The following is a 17,075-nucleotide window of genomic DNA, read 5'->3' as shown; positions in this document are numbered from 1 at the left end:
TATTACTCGGCCATCAGCGAGGAGGAATACTCACCATTTGCTTCAACATAAGTGGAACTGGAGGGTATTATGCTGAGTGAAGTAGGTCAATCACAGAGGACAAGCATTATATGGTTTCATTCATTTGGGTAATATAAAAATTCTGTAAAGGATTATAGAGGAAATCAGGGAAAATAAGTGGGAAAAATTAGAGAGGGTGACAAAACATGAGAGACTCCTAACTCTAGGAAATGAAAAAGAAGTAGTGGGAGGGGAAGTAGGTTCTTGGGACTCGAATCTCCAAAAGGAAGGAAAACAAAATCAAAATTGAACTCTATGGATTACACCAAGGGAGGAGCTGTTGTACAGCTATGGAAACACTCAACATTATTAAAAGGCAACCTAATGAATGGGAAAAAATAGGGACGCTGGTGGATCTTAAGCATCTGTTTTTGGCTCAGGGAATGAGCCCAGGGCCCTGGGATTGAGACCAGCATCAGGCTCCCTGTGGGGAATCCACTTATTCCTCTGCCTATGTCTCTGCATCTCTGTCTCTCATGAATAAATAAATAAAATCTTTCAAAAAACAAATGGGAGAAGATATTTGCAAGTCTATCTTTAGATTAAGGGTTTCCAAATTTGACAAATTATCAAAATAAACCACAAAGTGAAATCTACAATCAGAAATGGGCAGAAGACATGAAGACACACCCTTTCCTGGTATGAGTTGCTGACTCTCACCTTATATTAGGTAGGTCCTCCACATGCAAAATGAAATCTATTGTCTCCTCCAGGTCAGCCTTATATCAACTGCATGATTAGACCAATGAATCCAAAAACCAGAGGAAAATATTTCTGCCCCAGACTGGAGGATCTAAAAGAAAACCTGGCTAGAAAACTACATAAAAGAGATGAAAAGTGGTAAAATGGAAAGAAAGTAATTTGTTTGCCTATGACAATGTCTTAGTAGAGTCAATGAGTAAAAACCTTACATAAAAATTGGAAGAGGAGATCACTGGGTGGCTCAGGGACTTGGCGCCTGCCTTAGGCTTGTGGTGTGATCCTGGAGACCTGGGATTAAGTCCCATGTGGGGCTCCCTGCATGGAGCCTGCTATACTTCTGCCTATGTCTCTGTCTCTCTCTTTCTGTGTCTCTCATGAGTAAATAAATAAAATCTTTTTAAAAAGTGGGAGAAATAATGAATGAGCTGAAGAAAAAATCAGGATATAAAATAAGCAATAAAAAAGATATGTTTCTACAAACTAATAACAAATTACCTATACAAAATTAACAAAATAATCCGCTATGCACTGGAACCAAAAATAAATATTTAGGATTAAAATTTACTAAAGAGATAAAATATTCTGTGGAAAATGACCTACATTGATGACAGCCTTTTGAAAATGCACCCTGAAATGCAAAGATAACTCTGCTTACACATTACAACTTCATATAGTCATAGTGCCATCTATACAAATTGTTAGAGAATTGTGGTGCAAAACTTGTGTTGACTTTTAAAGATTCGAATGTAAGCCTAGAGCTGGTTATATAGTCAGAGGATATGCAAATAGGGCCTCCTCTCCACTGATTATACCAGCCCAGCTCCGACCCTGCAGCTGGGAAAGGAGCCCCAGCCCCAGGATCCCCAGGTGACCCCATTCAGTGATCAGAACAGAAGACAGACACCTAACCATGGAGACTGTGCTCAGCTGGGTTTTCCTTGTCGCTATTTTAAAAGGTAATTCATGGAGAACCAGAAACCCTGAGTCTGTGAGTGGACATGAGTGAGAGAAACAGGGGATGTGGGACCGTTTTCTGACCAGGATGTCTTGTGTCTGCAGGTGTCCAGGGTGAGGTGCAGCTGGTGGAGTCTGGGGGAGACCTGGTGAAGCCTGGGGGGTCCCTGAGACTCTCCTGTGTGGCCTCTGGATTCACCTTCAGTAGCTACTACATGAGCTGGGTCCGCCAGGCTCCAGGGAAGGGGCTGCAGTGGGTCGCACAGATTAGCAATGATGGAAGAAGCACAGGATACGCAGACGCTGTGAAGGGCCGATTCACCATCTCCAGAGTCAACGCCAAGAACACGCTGTATCTGCAGATGAACAGCCTGAGAGCTGAGGACACAGCCGTGTATTACTGTGTGGAGGACACAGTGAGGCGACCTCAGTGTCAACCCAGACACAAACCTCCCTGTAGAAGGGGATCAGGACCAACAGGGGATGCACAGTACTCACCACTTCTGTCTTGAAGGCCCAGGAGCAGGTGCACATGGAGATTGTGGGCAGGTTTCCCATCAGGGTTTGGGCTTCCTCTCCAAGGAGTATTTTCCCCCAGGGAGTCTCTACTGGGCATAGGAATCTGTGTTTATGTATTCAGTCTCTAACTTACAAAATTTTTTTGTCATAGAAAGAAATATACCAACGTCCAAAAACGACAGTTTCTCCCTCTTTGCTTAATCATTAAGCAGTTTCTGATTTGGAAACTTTTTTGGTTTTAGTCAACAACTATTCTTATATGCGTAAGGACAAAACTGCTTAAGTATTCTTACTACTGTCCTGAAATACCAGTTAATTATCCATATCTCCATGTACTGTAACTTCTCCTTTATAAGGGGAGTCCCAGCTGTATACATGGTACATGAAATAACCACCCAGCTTAGTGTGCTAAGATTTTATTTTCTTTTATTTTGTATATTTGTTTTTGGAGTTTTATTAGCCAACATATAGCATAACACCCAGTGCTCATCGCATCAAGTACCCACCTAAGTCCCCGTCACCCAGTGACCCCCACCCCCCGCCCACATCCCTTCCACTACCCCTTGTTCGTTTCCCAGAGTTAGCAGTCTCATGTTCTGTCTCCTAACCTGACATTTACCACTCATTTCCCCCTTTCTACTTTATTCCCTTTCTCTATTTTTTATATTCCCTAAATGAATGAGACCATATAATGTTTATCCTCCTCTGATTGACTTATTTCACCCAGCATAATACCCTCCAGTTCTATCCACATTGAAGTAAAAGGTGGGTATTTGTCGGTTCAAATGTGCAAGGATTTTAGAAACAACATAAAGTGCATGCTGGTCATGACACTACATAGGGCTCAAAAATCAAAAGGAGACAAGAAGGATTGGAGGTTTGACCTCAGTCTTCAACCGCACTGACAGAATCAATATTAGCATCAACCTGGGAAAGCAAGGGACACCAAGAAGTACGTTGTGAGGGTGTGTAGTCTGAAGAGCCCCCCCACACACACACACAGACAGGAAAGTGCAAACCTTTTTCACCATCATCCGGTCTGTTGAGAGCAGGGCAGACCTCTCAGCAAGTCATAAGTGCTTGGATTTGGGAAGGACACTGGCTCAGGGTGTGTGTTGTGGGTCAGTGGTGGAGATGAGGTCCTGCTCCAGGAGGGGCTTGAGTGGAGTCAGTGTCCCACCTGCTTCAATGGAGGAAATTCAAAGTCTCCTGCTGGATATCCCATGGTGAGGCAGGAGGAGAAGATGGAGTACTGGTGATCGCAGGAGTTAGCAGGTGACACTCAAAGATACGGTGAGATGACAGATTCCATTAAACTATTATGAAAAATGAGAGAACAAAAGTGGAGGAGGACCTTCCACAAGCAGGGAATAACTCATGGATCCTTCAGGTGTGGATATCAACTCACTGTATGTGACCTCTACCATCCCCATGTTGGTACTTAGTACCCTTGTGATGGGAGAAGGAGTTGGCCCTTAGGGGAGCACTTAGGTCAGGAGATGCAGCCTCATCATGGGATCAGGGCCCTTCTACACCAGGACTGGGAAAGCTCCCTGCCCTCGGCCCCATGTGAGGTGACAGGAAAGGACGGGCTAGGATGTGAGCACTCTTCAGATACCACATCTGTCTGCACCTGAACCTCAGACCTACCAGACTCCAGAGTTTTGAGAATGAGTGTTTGTTGTTTAATCCACCCAGTCTGATGTGGTGACATCAAGCAGACACACTAAAACAGGGACTCACCTCTTATTTGTTCTTTACAACCTGGTCCCAGTAGAACTGTCAGGTTAGGAAAAAACAGAGTAGGAAATCCACACCTAGACTCACTGTACTCAGCCACTGTCCATGCCCCTGTGCTTAGTAGTAGTGCATCACGTTGCCACACATTCTTCCTACAACCCTGGGGATCTGGAGAACCATTCGTATCCTAGGATTCTTCCCTCTATACTACTGGAGTACCTTTAAGCCAGCACATCCCGATGGAAGCAGACATCTAAAGTTCAGATTATCCTGTCTGCTGCTCATAATACTATAGAGGATATTCTAGATCAGCCTCGCTCCTGTCATCATCACCACAGCTATATCTCCCGATGACAATGTCCACACCTCCTACATACAAAAGGTGGTCAATTTTCTATGAGTTTTTGCAGTTTCTCTGCAGTTTTCGTTCTCTCAGGCCTCTGAGGGATATCATGTGTGATCAGAATGATTCAATAACTGTCATGTTCCAGGAAGGAGACAAGCTTACAAACCCTGATCCAGCATCTTAAGTCCTCCCTCCCAATGCTGTTATAGCAAAGACCATGTGGAGAATTCCTTCTGCTTTATATGCTGAAGATCAAATGGGAATTCCGGAATTTTATGTCAAAATCACCTAAATTTATTTCCTTCCTAACTCTTATCTCGGTCCTGTGAATTCATTTGTGTTTGAGTATATGTTGTACAATTATTATATTATTTTTCAGTAAGTAATGGTGACATATGTGGTCCATGCACATAATCTCACTAATGAATGACATAGAGAGGAAGTCACCTCTCAACATGTGACACAGGCTTTGTGCAGGATGTTGGGCATCCTCCACAAGGACAAGAATTGTGGGAATATTGTTATCACAACTCTGTCTTAATGCCATTGAGGTAGGTAGATGCACTTTGGATGGAGTGGGAAGCTGGCAGTCTCCCTGATGTACAGGATCCCCTTGGGGACAGAAACTGCTAGATCTGGAGACAGAATAGTAGTCCTGTCTCACTTGGCAGGGTCAAAAGGACTAACCTGAGAAACCCAAAATTGAGGTGGATCAGAGCAGCAAATTGGAATTGAGTTCCTTAAACTTGGCATTTTCTCTAAGTCTCTGTCTTCCTCTGTTTGTACAAAAGCCAGTTATAGTTCCTGCTCCAGAATAACAGCTCTATGATAAAGAGTTCACATAGGATGCTGGGTCTAGGTTCAGAGAGTGTCTGTGGTGTGTGCTGCATGCACTGTGCTCTCCTCTTTTGGCTGCTATTTCCTTCAAGCCAGGTGTCTACACAGGTTCTCCTTGCCTGCAGTAAGCAGTGTGTGGTCCCTGGCCAAGATGTGGTGAGTTTTAATGGGGTGAGCTCTGCTCTGCTTGCTAAATGAGCCCTGATACCACTTCCACTAGAACTGAGGCTCTGCTGAATTCTCTGGTTAGGAGATGTGGGTGGGCAATGGTGCAGCCATTCTGGGAAACCATATGGTGTGACATCAAATAAGTAATAGTTGACCAACCCTATGATCCAGCAAATGCACTACTGGGCATGTACTCTAAGAATACAAAAGTACTAGGATGACTGGGTGGCTCAGCAGTTGAGCGCATGCCTTCAGCTCAGGTCATGTTACCAATCTGGGGATTGACTCTCATATTAGGCTCCTGGGAGGAGCCTGTTTCTCACTCTTTGTCACCGTCTCTTTGTGTCTAACGTGAATAAATAAATAAAAACATTAAAACAAAAAGTATTCTGGGACATCTGGATGGCTCAGTGGTTGAGCGTCTGCCTTTGGCTCATGGCTTAATCCCAGAGTCCAGGGATCGATTCCCACATTGGGCTTCCTGCATTTAGTCTGTTCTCCCTCTGCCTTTGTCTCTGCCTCTGTGTGTGTGTCTTTCTCATGTATAAATAAATAAAATCCTCAAAAAATAAAAGAAAAAAGAATACAAAAATACAAATTCAAAGGGATACACGCACCTGGATTTTTACAGCAGCATTATGTACATTAGCCAAACTATCGAAACTATTCATACATGGAATGAAATCTAATCTATTTGGAGCTATGTGAATGGAGGAAGCAAGTATAATGCTAAGTGAAGTGAGTCCATCAAAGAAAGACAATCGTATGATTTCAGTCATATATTGAATTTAAGAAAGAAAAAGAATATGGGCAAAGGGGAATAAAGTCAATACTTAGACCAAGTAATAGCCCTTTCATTACAGAGTACAAGCTGATTTTTATCACATGGGAGGTAACTGGAGTATGGGTGACCTGTCAGATGGGGACTAGGGAGTGTATTATTGTGTAGGACACATTGTGAGATCCCACATTCTGGGAGTGTCAGAAAACCTGGTGAGTTCTTTATAGATCTTGGAAACTAGCCCTTTATCTGATATGTCATTTGCAAATATCTTCTCCCATTCTGTAGGTTGTCTTTGAGTTTTGTTGACTGTATCCTTTGCTGTGCAAAAGCTTCTTATCTTGATTAAGAAGCCAGTCGAAGAAGGAATTCTGTATGTTAGTAAATTGAACACCAATTAAAAAAAAAAAGAAAAAAAAGAAAACCTGGTGAGAGGAGACCTGTGGGGGAGGGCTGAGGAGGTGACAGGGACAGGGTTTCTCCTGACTTCCTCACACCAATGAGTCAGGGGTTTGGGACAAAGATAATGCTCTGTGTGCACGCCAATCTTTCTAGGACAGTTTGAAGCAACAGCAACAATGAAAGAATGATACAGGCTAAACACTTTTCATCAAGAAAAAATGTATTACTTTTTCTGGGGGGATATTTGCAATCTCTATATGGACAGAAAGAGAGAATGTCCCTTGAGGCATCATCTGGGAAGAATTGGGAGGTGTCAGGCTTCAGAGTCTGGATAGTAGATCTGTCATTAATGATCTTGGAATATCTCCTTTTTTTGAAATGTGAAAATGTGCTTGGGGTAAAGAAATGATGAGAATCCCATGGTTCGCCACGTTTACTTCTGGGCTCCATAAGGTGCTGCACTGTGTACATGTCTATGTATGGTCACACAGTGATGTCTTGATTTGCCTCTCCAAATATTTATAAAGAGGTACATCTGACACCAGATGATTGGTCTTCCTTTTCATAATTGTATGGTCACTCTTTTTTTTTTCTATCATGATTATTTTTTTTTATTGGTGTTCAATTTACTAACATACAGAATAACCCCCAGTGCCCGTCACCCATTCACTCCCACCCCCCGCCCTCCTCCCCTTCCAACACCCCTAGTTCGTTTCCCAGAGTTAGCAGTCTTTACGTTCTGTCTCCCTTTCTGATATTTCCCACACATTTCTTCCCCCTTCCCTTATATTCCCTTTCACTATTATTTATATTCCCAAAATGAATGAGAACATATAATGTTTGTCCTTCTCCGACTGGCTTACTTCACTCAGCATAATACCCTCCAGTTCCATCCACGTTGAAGCAAATGGTGGGTATTTGTCAAAGATACAGATGCAGTGAAACGCCGGGACACCTGCACCCTGATGTTTATAGCAGCAATGGCCACGATAGCCAAACTGTGGAAGGAACCTCGGTGTCCAACGAAAGATGAATGGATAAAGAAGATGTGGTTTATGTATGGTCACTCTTATTGGATTTGTGTTTCCATATGATTATGGGTATTTTCTATTTAAAAAAACAACAACTAGTATTTTGATTAATTTAAGTAACAATAAAATTATGAGAATGGGAAACAGAAATAGTGACTAAAGAAATACAAATGAGATTTAAATAAGTATATTGAAAAGACAAATGAAATTTAAAACTCATAGGTAGTCTAGGAAAATATGTGAGCCTGAAATAATACATTTAGATTTCAAAGTGAAGAAACTACTGACACTAAAGAAAACAAAAAGTCCATGAAAAATTGGGCAGTCCAAGTGGCTTAGTGATTTAGCGCCACCTTCGGCCAAGGATTGATCCTGGAGTCCTGGGATCGAGTCCCGCATCGGGTTCCCGTCATGGAGCCTGCCTCTCCCTCTGCCTGTGTCTCTGCCTCTCTCTCTCTATGTCTATCATGAATAAATAAATAAAAACTTTAAAAAAATCCCATGGAAAAAAATACAAAGATGATACTACAGCACATATTGAATAACCAAGGCAAATTATAAAATTTCTAGAATTACCAATCCACTAAAAGTTTTCATAAGGTAATAAAATATAAGCAAAACAAATCTAAGAAGACAAATGAATGTGTAATCTAAAAGCTATTTTCTCAAAAAAAGACCAAAAAAATAAAATAAAATAAAAAAGAACAAACCAAAAAGAAAAAAATCCAGTATCAGATGGATTTATCTATGAATTCTGCAAAAACATTTTCAGAAGAATTAAGGCCAAAACATCTGAACCTATTCCGAAATAATGAGAGTGGAACATGCCCAGATTAGCTTAAGGCGGCCAGGATGACTCTGACAACAAAGCAAGGCAAAGACCCTATAAGAAGGTACTAAAGGTAATATCTCAGATGCACATAAATGCAAAATCCTGGCATCCTGAATGCAACAGCACATGGAGAGGATCACACAGGAGGACCCAGAGGAAATCAGCCCTGAGGTGCAAGGATCCTTCAATATGCCCAGATTATAAATGGGATCCCCTGAATTAGCAGAGTGAAGGATTAGATGTACATGATCCTTTCCTATGATGCCTAAAACAGTTTGGCAAAAGCCATCACACTTTATCCTCAAAACATCTTAAAAATCGAGGCAGAAGAAAATGGGTCGACAGAATAGTGGCAATTTCCAAAACACACACAACAATACCATATTCAACAGTGAAAAACTGAAGCCTTCCTGTCAAGTCAGGAGCCACACAAGGATACCCATTCCCCCCATGATTATTCAACATGGTATCATGAAGGAGAGTAAACTTGACACAGCATGGTCACAGCATGTCAGCTGGTCCCCTGGGTTATTGTGAACAAATGCCACTTTAAAACCCCCAGAGGTCAAACATGGTGAGCCACATATATCCCACATATATCCCCTTGTTGGCAGGAAATAAATCTTCTTCTGAATGTTTCCTTCTCTGTACCATGAGGGAACAACCATCCTCAGCACCAGAACAGGGAATATAGGGCTAAGAATGCTGTACAAACAAGTCTTGTCCGTTTCTCAATAATTCACTGACTCAAAAAACTTCGTGGCTTTAACTTTCCACAAATATAAGGTCTTGTTGTCTTAGAGGTACGTGGGCCGTCTACTTGGGTCTTTGTCTTGGTGCCATATTCTAGGTAGCTCATGCACAGGCAAAATGAAATACTTTACTCCCAAGATCTGTCTAATGTCTACAGAGTTGTATGTCCAAAGAACTCAGGAAAATAGAAGAAAGATATTTTCACCACAAAAATAGGAAGACCTACCCTGGAAATAAAGGTAATGAAAAATTAAAAGATTTTTTTTTAGGGATCCCTGGGTGGCGCAGCAGTTTGGCGCCTGCCTTTGGCCCAGGGCGCGATCCTGGAGACCCGGGATCGAATCCCACATCAGGCTCCTGGTGCATGGAGCCTGCTTCTCCCTCTGCCTGTGTCTCTGCCTCTCTCTCTCTCTCTCTCTCTCTCTCTCTATGTGACTATCATAAATAAATAAAATTAAAAAAAACAAATAATAAAAGATTTTTTTTAAATTTTTTTATTTATTTATGATAGTCACAGAGAGAGAGAGAGAGAGGCAGAGACATAGACAGAGGGAGAAGCAGGCTCCATGCACCGGGAGCCCGACGTGGGATTCGATCCCGGGTCTCCAGGATCGCGCCCTGGGCCAAAGGCAGGCGCTAAACCGCTGCGCCACCCAGGGTTCCCAAAAGATTTATAAATTAGTAGGTAAAGAAAAAAAATAAATTAGTAGGTAAAGAAAAAAATATATTATCCATATGACATGATCTGCTAAAGGGCAAATGTTTGAACCTCCACAAACAAATGTTTAGAATTAATTAACTATTTCAAGAATGTTCAGGGGATAAAATAAAAATGGCAAATAAAGCTATATTTTAACACAATAACACAAATCACTTAAAAGGAAATTAACAAAATAATTGCATTGACATTGCCATTAAATATGATGGGATCAAATATCGGGATGTAGTTAAAATAATACATACTAAAAATTCTCAACAATAATGAGAGATTTTTAAATAGATGCAAAGAAAATTCTGTTCACAGGTAGAACATTTCATATTCTCACAAGACACGAAACAGGGTTGAATGCAGATATAATGCAACCCCTGTTTATAACTTGTAAAGAATCAAATCTAAGTCTGGAGATGACTATTTAGTCATAGGACATGCAAATAAGGCCCTCCCTCCACAGATTAAACCAGTTCCAGGATGCTCAGGTGACCCCATACAGGGATCAGGACAGAATACAAACAACTCACCGTGGAGTCTGTGCTCAGCTGGGTTTTCATTGTCGCTATTTCAAAAGGTAATTCATGGAAGACAAGAGACCTTGAGTTTGTGAGTGAGAAACAGTGGATGTGGGACAGTTTCCTGACCAAGATGTGTTGTGTCTGCAGGTGTCCATGGTGAGGTGCAGCTGGTGGAGTCTGGGGGAGACCTTGTGAAGCCTGGGGGGTCCCTGAGACTCTCCTGTGTGGCCGCTGGATTCACCTTCAGTAGCTACAGCATGAGCTGGGTCCGCCAGGCTCCCGGGAAGGGGGTGCAGTGGGTCGCATGGATTTATGCTAGTGGAAGTAGCACAAGCTACACAGATGCTGTGAAGGTCCGATTCACCATCTCCAGAGACAACGCCAAGAACACAGTGTTTCTGCAGATGAACAGCCTCAGAGCTGAGGCCATGTATTCCTGTGCAAGGGACACAGAGAGGGGACCTCAGTGTGAGCCCAGACACAAAACTCCCTGTAGAAGGGGATCAGGACCACCAGGGTGTGCACACTCCTCACTACTTCTGTCTTGAAGGAGCAGATGCAAGTGGACGTTCTGGGCAGGTTTCTTGTCAGGGTCTGGAATTCCTCTCCATAGAGTATTTTCCTGCAGGGAGCATCTCTGGACCAGGAATATCTGTTTAACTATACAGTGTCTGATTCAGAAATTTAGTTTATGTAGGAAAACAGCTAGTTTACATGCGCAAAGAGCTGCTTACACTTATTTATGATTCTCCCTAAAAATGAATAATATACAAATATTTCCATGTTCCCCAACTTCTAGAGGAATCGACAATCAAACCCAAAAATATGTGACGTCCTGAAAATTAGGAAGAATCACAGTGAAGCAGCAAACTTATGGTAATAGAGGTAGACTAGGAAATCACTCAGAATTTCAAGTTGAATTAGTCCTCTCCCTATGATCATCAGCTGATTCTTAAAGACATCTGTATACTGTGTCCAATCAGGGACCAGAAGATTCTACTGGATCCAGGAAGAACCTCAGGATGAGGAACTGGATTGGGAGAGCCTTTTCTCTGCAGGAAATATCTCATTGATACCTTAGGTGCTCATATCAGCTCACAGTGAGTGACTGACCTTCCCCATCTAGAACTAACACCCATGAGATGGGGGCAGAGGTAGGGACTTAGGGGAGAACTTATGTCGGGAGTTTCAGCCCCATGATGGTATCAGGGCCCTTATACACCCAGTCCTGACGCCATGCAAGGTGACTGGGAAAGGGCGCCTTAGGATGTGGGCGCTCTCCAGACACCAGATCTGTTGGCATCTGGACCTCAGACTTCCCAGATTCTAGAACTGTGGGAATGGGTATCTGTTGTTTATTCTCCCTGTTCCTATGATGTTCCAGGTGGGGGCACAGGCTAAGATTTTAGTGACACATGAATCCAAACAATGATGCTCTGAAATTCTTGCTGCATTTGTTGTGATAAGTCCCTGATAACTTCTGTCCATGAGGTGAAGGGTAGATTTTGCACTTGTTCCCTCCTGCAGAGAGGATGAACCTGTGGACAATCCTAGGACTCTGTGAACAAGACCCAGCAGACACACGGAGGGAGAACCTTCACATATCGAGCAGGGGACTGGGAGATTGTGGAACTCTACTGTGAGGAGGATGATTTATCAACATTTCCAGAGGAGGGGGATGTGCTAACCCTGTGGGACCTGAGTCTGAGCATCACCATCCAGATGCTGCTATTCTGGTGGCTGTGAGGTTCAGGACAGCAGTTCCCTTGCTGCTTTCAGGATTCCTTCCTTGTCTGCGTATTCTGTGAGTTTGATATTGAAATGCCTTGGAGATGATCAAATTTGTTGAATTTCATGGGAGTATGTGTGCTTCTTGGATTTTAAGGTCTGTGTCCTTCCTGATTAGGGAGTTTTCTGGCTATATTTTGATTGAATAACCTGGAACATTTTCTCTCTCTTCATTTTGTGGGACTCCAATGATAAAAATATTACTGTTTTCATAAGCCACTGAATTCCCTAAGTCTACCTTTAGGTCCATGAGATTTTATCCCCTCTTCTTGTGAGTCATTGTTATCCACCATGTTATCTTCTATATCCCCAGTGTTTTCTTTCATGTGTCCTTTTTTTTCCTGCATATGGGACAGCATGTAGGTAATAGAATTTTTACTTTGGGGCAGAAAAGGGTTTTTTTGTTTGTTTGTTTTTGTTTTTTCTTTTATCACTACAGTAAGTGATTCTTCAGTGTCTTCCATGTCTGTTCAATCCCAATTGTATCTTTATAAACATTGTTCTAAATTCCAGTCTTCTAAATTCCACTTGATGACCTTTGACCAGATATATCTCCAAGTTAGTGGATTTCAATTTTTTTAGATTTTCCTATATTCTGGTTAGGCATTGAGACAGTAATAAAAATGAAGACTTAGGCCTTCCTTTGCCTTGATTCTACTCAGGCTCTCAATGAGTTGGAGGGTCCTCCTCACGTTTGGGGAGAGAAATCTACATCAAAAGTACACGTATCCAAAGGTAATCACCCATGGAAACACACTCATTTCTAAGGAATTCCAAGGCTTCTGTGAAATCATGTAGGCTCCAGCAGTGTCTGTGGGGGCACGATCCTCTCTGTGGTTTGGGTGGATGATGTCCTTAGTTAAGCAGCTCTCTGAGAGGCCCCAGAAAGTAGTCTTTGTTCTGCAACATCCTCCACATCTTATTGCTTCAAAGGATGTGCGAGTTTAAGTCCAATTTACCAATATATAGTATAATTCTCAGGTTTCATCATTTTATGTGTCCTCCTCAAAGACAATAGTCCAGTTACTGCATGTGACTCAAAAACCACAGGTATATGTTGGCAAATTGAATTAGATAGAGAAAAAAAGGTAAAATAATTCCATCACCACTACACACATTAGAGAGGCAACAATAGAGAGGGATTTTTTGGTATATTATTATTGGAATTTGTTTTGCCGACACACAGTATAACATCCAGTGTTCACCCCAGTCAAGTGCCCCCACTCAGTGCCCATCACCTAGTCAGCCCATCCCCCTGCCAAACTCCCCTTCCACTCCTCCTCGTTCATTTCCGAGATTTAGGAGTCTCTCAGGTTCTATCACCCTTTCTGATATTTACCACTCATTTTCTCTCATTTTCCCTACAATTCCTTTCCCTATTTTTTATATTCTCCGTATGAGTGAAACCATATATTGTTCATCCTTCTCTGATGTACTTACTTCACTCAGCATAACACTCTCCTGCTATTGGGCGCCCTGCAGATCAGTGCACCTGTGTCTGCCTCCAGAGGCATCTAGGCCAGTGTGGACTGGGAGACCACAGTTAGGTTCTAGCTGGGATTCAAGAAAGCTAAAACACACTACGTTATCACTTAGCGTAGAAATTAAGCAAGTTCAGGTGAAAATGAAAAGTGCTCTGAGATGCAGTCTAAACTGCATCCTCTAACAGCTAGGGTAAATGAGTCAGAAGGGAGATTAAGTGACATTGAAGACAAGTTGATAGAAAGGAAGGAAGCTGAGGGAAAGAGAGAAACACAAATAATGAACCATAAGGAGAAACTCAAGAATCAGCAATGCCATACAAAAAAAAAAAAAAAACCAAAAACAAAATTAGAATAATTGGTGTGCATGAAAGAAAATAGAGGACAGAACGTATATTTGAGCAAACCATAGAAGACACTCATTTTCAATACGAAGACACATCCAGATTGAACGTGAGGGAGTAAAGAGCCATTTATCATGTCAATGGACATCAAGAGGAGCAAGACTTAAATCAGATGAACTAGAACTGAAAACAAAGACTATAATAAGAGATGAAGAAGGATACTATAACTTTAAAGGATACTATATCATTACTCTAGCTAAAAAGATATCTCTCTTTACTAAATATCCACACCATTAACTTAGGAGCAGCCAATACATAAACCAATTAACCAAAACAATAATGTAATGAATGTCTACTAATAACCTAACAGCAGTGTCTGTAATATCCCTCTGACAGCAGGAATGTTTATATACACAGAAGCTCAACAAGGAAACAAGGGTTTTTCACACCATATCCACAATAGCCAAACTGTGCAAGGAGACTCGGTGTCCAACGACACATGAATGGATAAAGAAGATGTGATCCATATATACAATGGAATATTACTCAGCCATCAGAAGAGATGCATACCCACCATTTGCTTCAACATGGATGGAACTGGAGGGTATTATGCTGTGTTAAGTAAGTTAATCAGACAAGGTAAATAAAAAAATTTATGATAGAAATCAAGGATAAAGAAATAAAAAATAACAGAATGTTAACAAACCTAGGAGCTGATATTATGAAAATAGTAGTAAGAGTGAGAAACCACTAGATAGACTTGTCAATATAAAACTGAAAGCATTCAAAAAAAAAAACAACTGAAAGCATTCAAATTGTTAAAATCATGGATGAATGAGGAGAGATCACAACCAACAGCAAGAAATACAAACAATAATATAAATAAATTATAAGCAGTTATAAGCCAAATAATTGGGCAATCTGGAAGAAACGGATGCATTCCTAGGAACATAAAAATCAACCAAAACAAAAACAGGAACGAAAGTAAAAGCTGTACAGAACCATTATCTGGATATGAAAATCAATCATAATTAAAAGTTTTCTGACAAACAAGAGTCCAGGCTCGGATGGTTGTCAAGTGAAACTCAGCAATAAGAATCTATTCTGATTCTTCTGAAACTATATCAAATAATAGAAATTGAAGAAAAACTTCCATACTCATTCTCTGATGTCAGCATTACATTGACCCCCAAAACAAAGACCTTGTAATGAAGGAGAATTAGAGGCTATTATTCTTATGAAAATGAAAGCAAAATTCTCACCAAGTTTCTAATGAATAGGACCAACAGTATATTATTACTGCTATTTACCACGACCAAATGGGATCAATTCCTGGGCTGCAAGGATGGTTCACTGTCAGCAAAACAATCCATGTAAGAACCACGTTAATAAAAAAAAGCACAAGAACCATTTAATCCACTCAACTGATGCCCAAAAAGCATTTGACAAAAGATATTATTCTGTCTTGATAAAAAAAAAATGCTGTGTTGGGATAGGGGAACATATTCTATATCATAAAATCCATCTAAAAATTGATACAAGAGGGAAAATTGAGATATTTTCCCTTAAGCTCAGGAAAATGACAAGTATGTCCACTATCACAACTCTTCTTCAGCATAGTACTAGAAAACTTAGCCTCAGCAATCAAAAAGAAAGGAGGAAAATGCATCAAAATCAGCAAATAAAAAGTCAAATTTCACTCAGCACATGCAAAATCTTTTGGAATTTTTTAAAAATATTATATTTATTTATTTATGAGAGACACAGAGATAAAGAGAGGCAGAGACAAAGGCAGAGGCAGAAGCAGGCTCCATGCAGGGAGTCTGACGTGGGACTCGATCCCAGGTCTCCAGGATCACGCCCTGAGGTGATGGCGGCGCTAAACCGCTGAACCACCTGGGCTGCTGTCTTTCATAATTTTCATACAAAACCCAAAGACTCCTTCAAAAAATTCAGCAAAATCTAACCATATAAAATAGATACAAGGAGGTCAGTGGCATTTCTATAAACTACAAATGAAACCAAAGAAAGAGAAATTAAGGTGTGTATCCCATTTATAATTGCATGAGAAACATCAGATAATGAGGAATAATCCTAAACAAAGAGGGAAAGGATCTATATTCTAAACCTCCTAGCTCACTTATGAAAGAAATTGAGGAAGACACAAATAGATGGAAAACATTCTATTCTAATGGATTGGAAGAATAAATATTGATAAAATGTTTATGCTACCAGGAGCAATATACACATTCAATGCAAACCTTATCAAAACACAGAAAACATTTTTCAAGGAAATGGAATAAACAATCCTAAAACTTGAAAGGAATGAAAATAGATCCTGATTAGGCAAAAGAATGTTGAAAAACCCAAAGCAGAAGGCATCACAATTGCAGCCTCGAAGTTGTGATCACCCAGACGGTATAATAGAGCCAGAAAAGAAGGCACATAGGCGAATGACACAAAATAGAGAACCCAGAAATGGACACACAACTCTATGGTCAAATTATCTTTGACAAAGCACAAAAGACTATTGACTGGAAAAAGAACAATCTCTTCAACAGGTGAGGTTGAGAATATTGGACAGTCACAGTAGAAGAATGAACCTGGGACACATTCTTACACGTGACACAAAGATTAACTCAGAGTAGATGAAAGACCTATTTGTGAAGCAGGAAAATGTCAAAATACTAGAGATACTGTGACTTCAGCCAGAAAAGCTTCTTGCTACCTGACACTCCAGAAGAAAGGAAAACAAAACCAAAAATAAGCTATATGGATTCCATGAAGGAAGGAGCTGTTGTACAGTTTTGGAAACACTCAACATAGTTAAGAGGATGGGAGAAGATATTTGCAAATATATCATCAGACTAAGGATGGCATTCAAAATCTGTAGCAAATCTATTGAACTAAACAACCAAACTGGGGATCCCTGGGTGGCGCAGCGGTTTGGTGCCTGCCTTTGGCCCAGGGTGTGATCCTGGAGACCCGGGATCGAATCCCACGTCGGGCTCCCGGTGCATGGAGCCTGCTTCTCCCTCTGCCTGTGTCTCTGCCTCTCTCTCTCTCTCTCTCTCTCTCACTGCGTGCCTATCATAAATAAAAAAAAA

General features: G+C 41.1%; 2 gene segments (V, D, J or C); both read left to right on the top strand.

The window, feature by feature from the left end:
- The first annotated feature begins 1,580 nt into the window (after window positions 1–1,580).
- Window positions 1,581–2,228, top strand: LOC119876576. The segment is given in 2 exon segments: window positions 1,581–1,718; window positions 1,822–2,228. Coding segments are annotated over 2 exon segments (453 nt in total).
- A 1,506-nt stretch (window positions 2,229–3,734) lies between these two features.
- The window catches only part of LOC119869032, a 37,230-nt gene continuing 23,889 nt past the window's right edge, over window positions 3,735–17,075 (top strand). Inside the window, 3 exon segments of the V gene segment in view lie at window positions 3,735–3,834; window positions 10,337–10,411; window positions 10,503–10,795. Coding sequence covers window positions 3,735–3,834; window positions 10,337–10,411; window positions 10,503–10,795 — 468 coding nt within the window.

The sequence above is a fragment of the Canis lupus genome, chromosome 8 (genome assembly GCF_011100685.1).
Source record: "Canis lupus familiaris isolate Mischka breed German Shepherd chromosome 8, alternate assembly UU_Cfam_GSD_1.0, whole genome shotgun sequence".
Taxonomy (NCBI): Eukaryota; Metazoa; Chordata; class Mammalia; order Carnivora; family Canidae; genus Canis; species Canis lupus.
The sequence above is the reverse complement of the archived record's forward strand: the minus strand, read 5'-3'. Positions and strand labels throughout refer to the sequence as shown.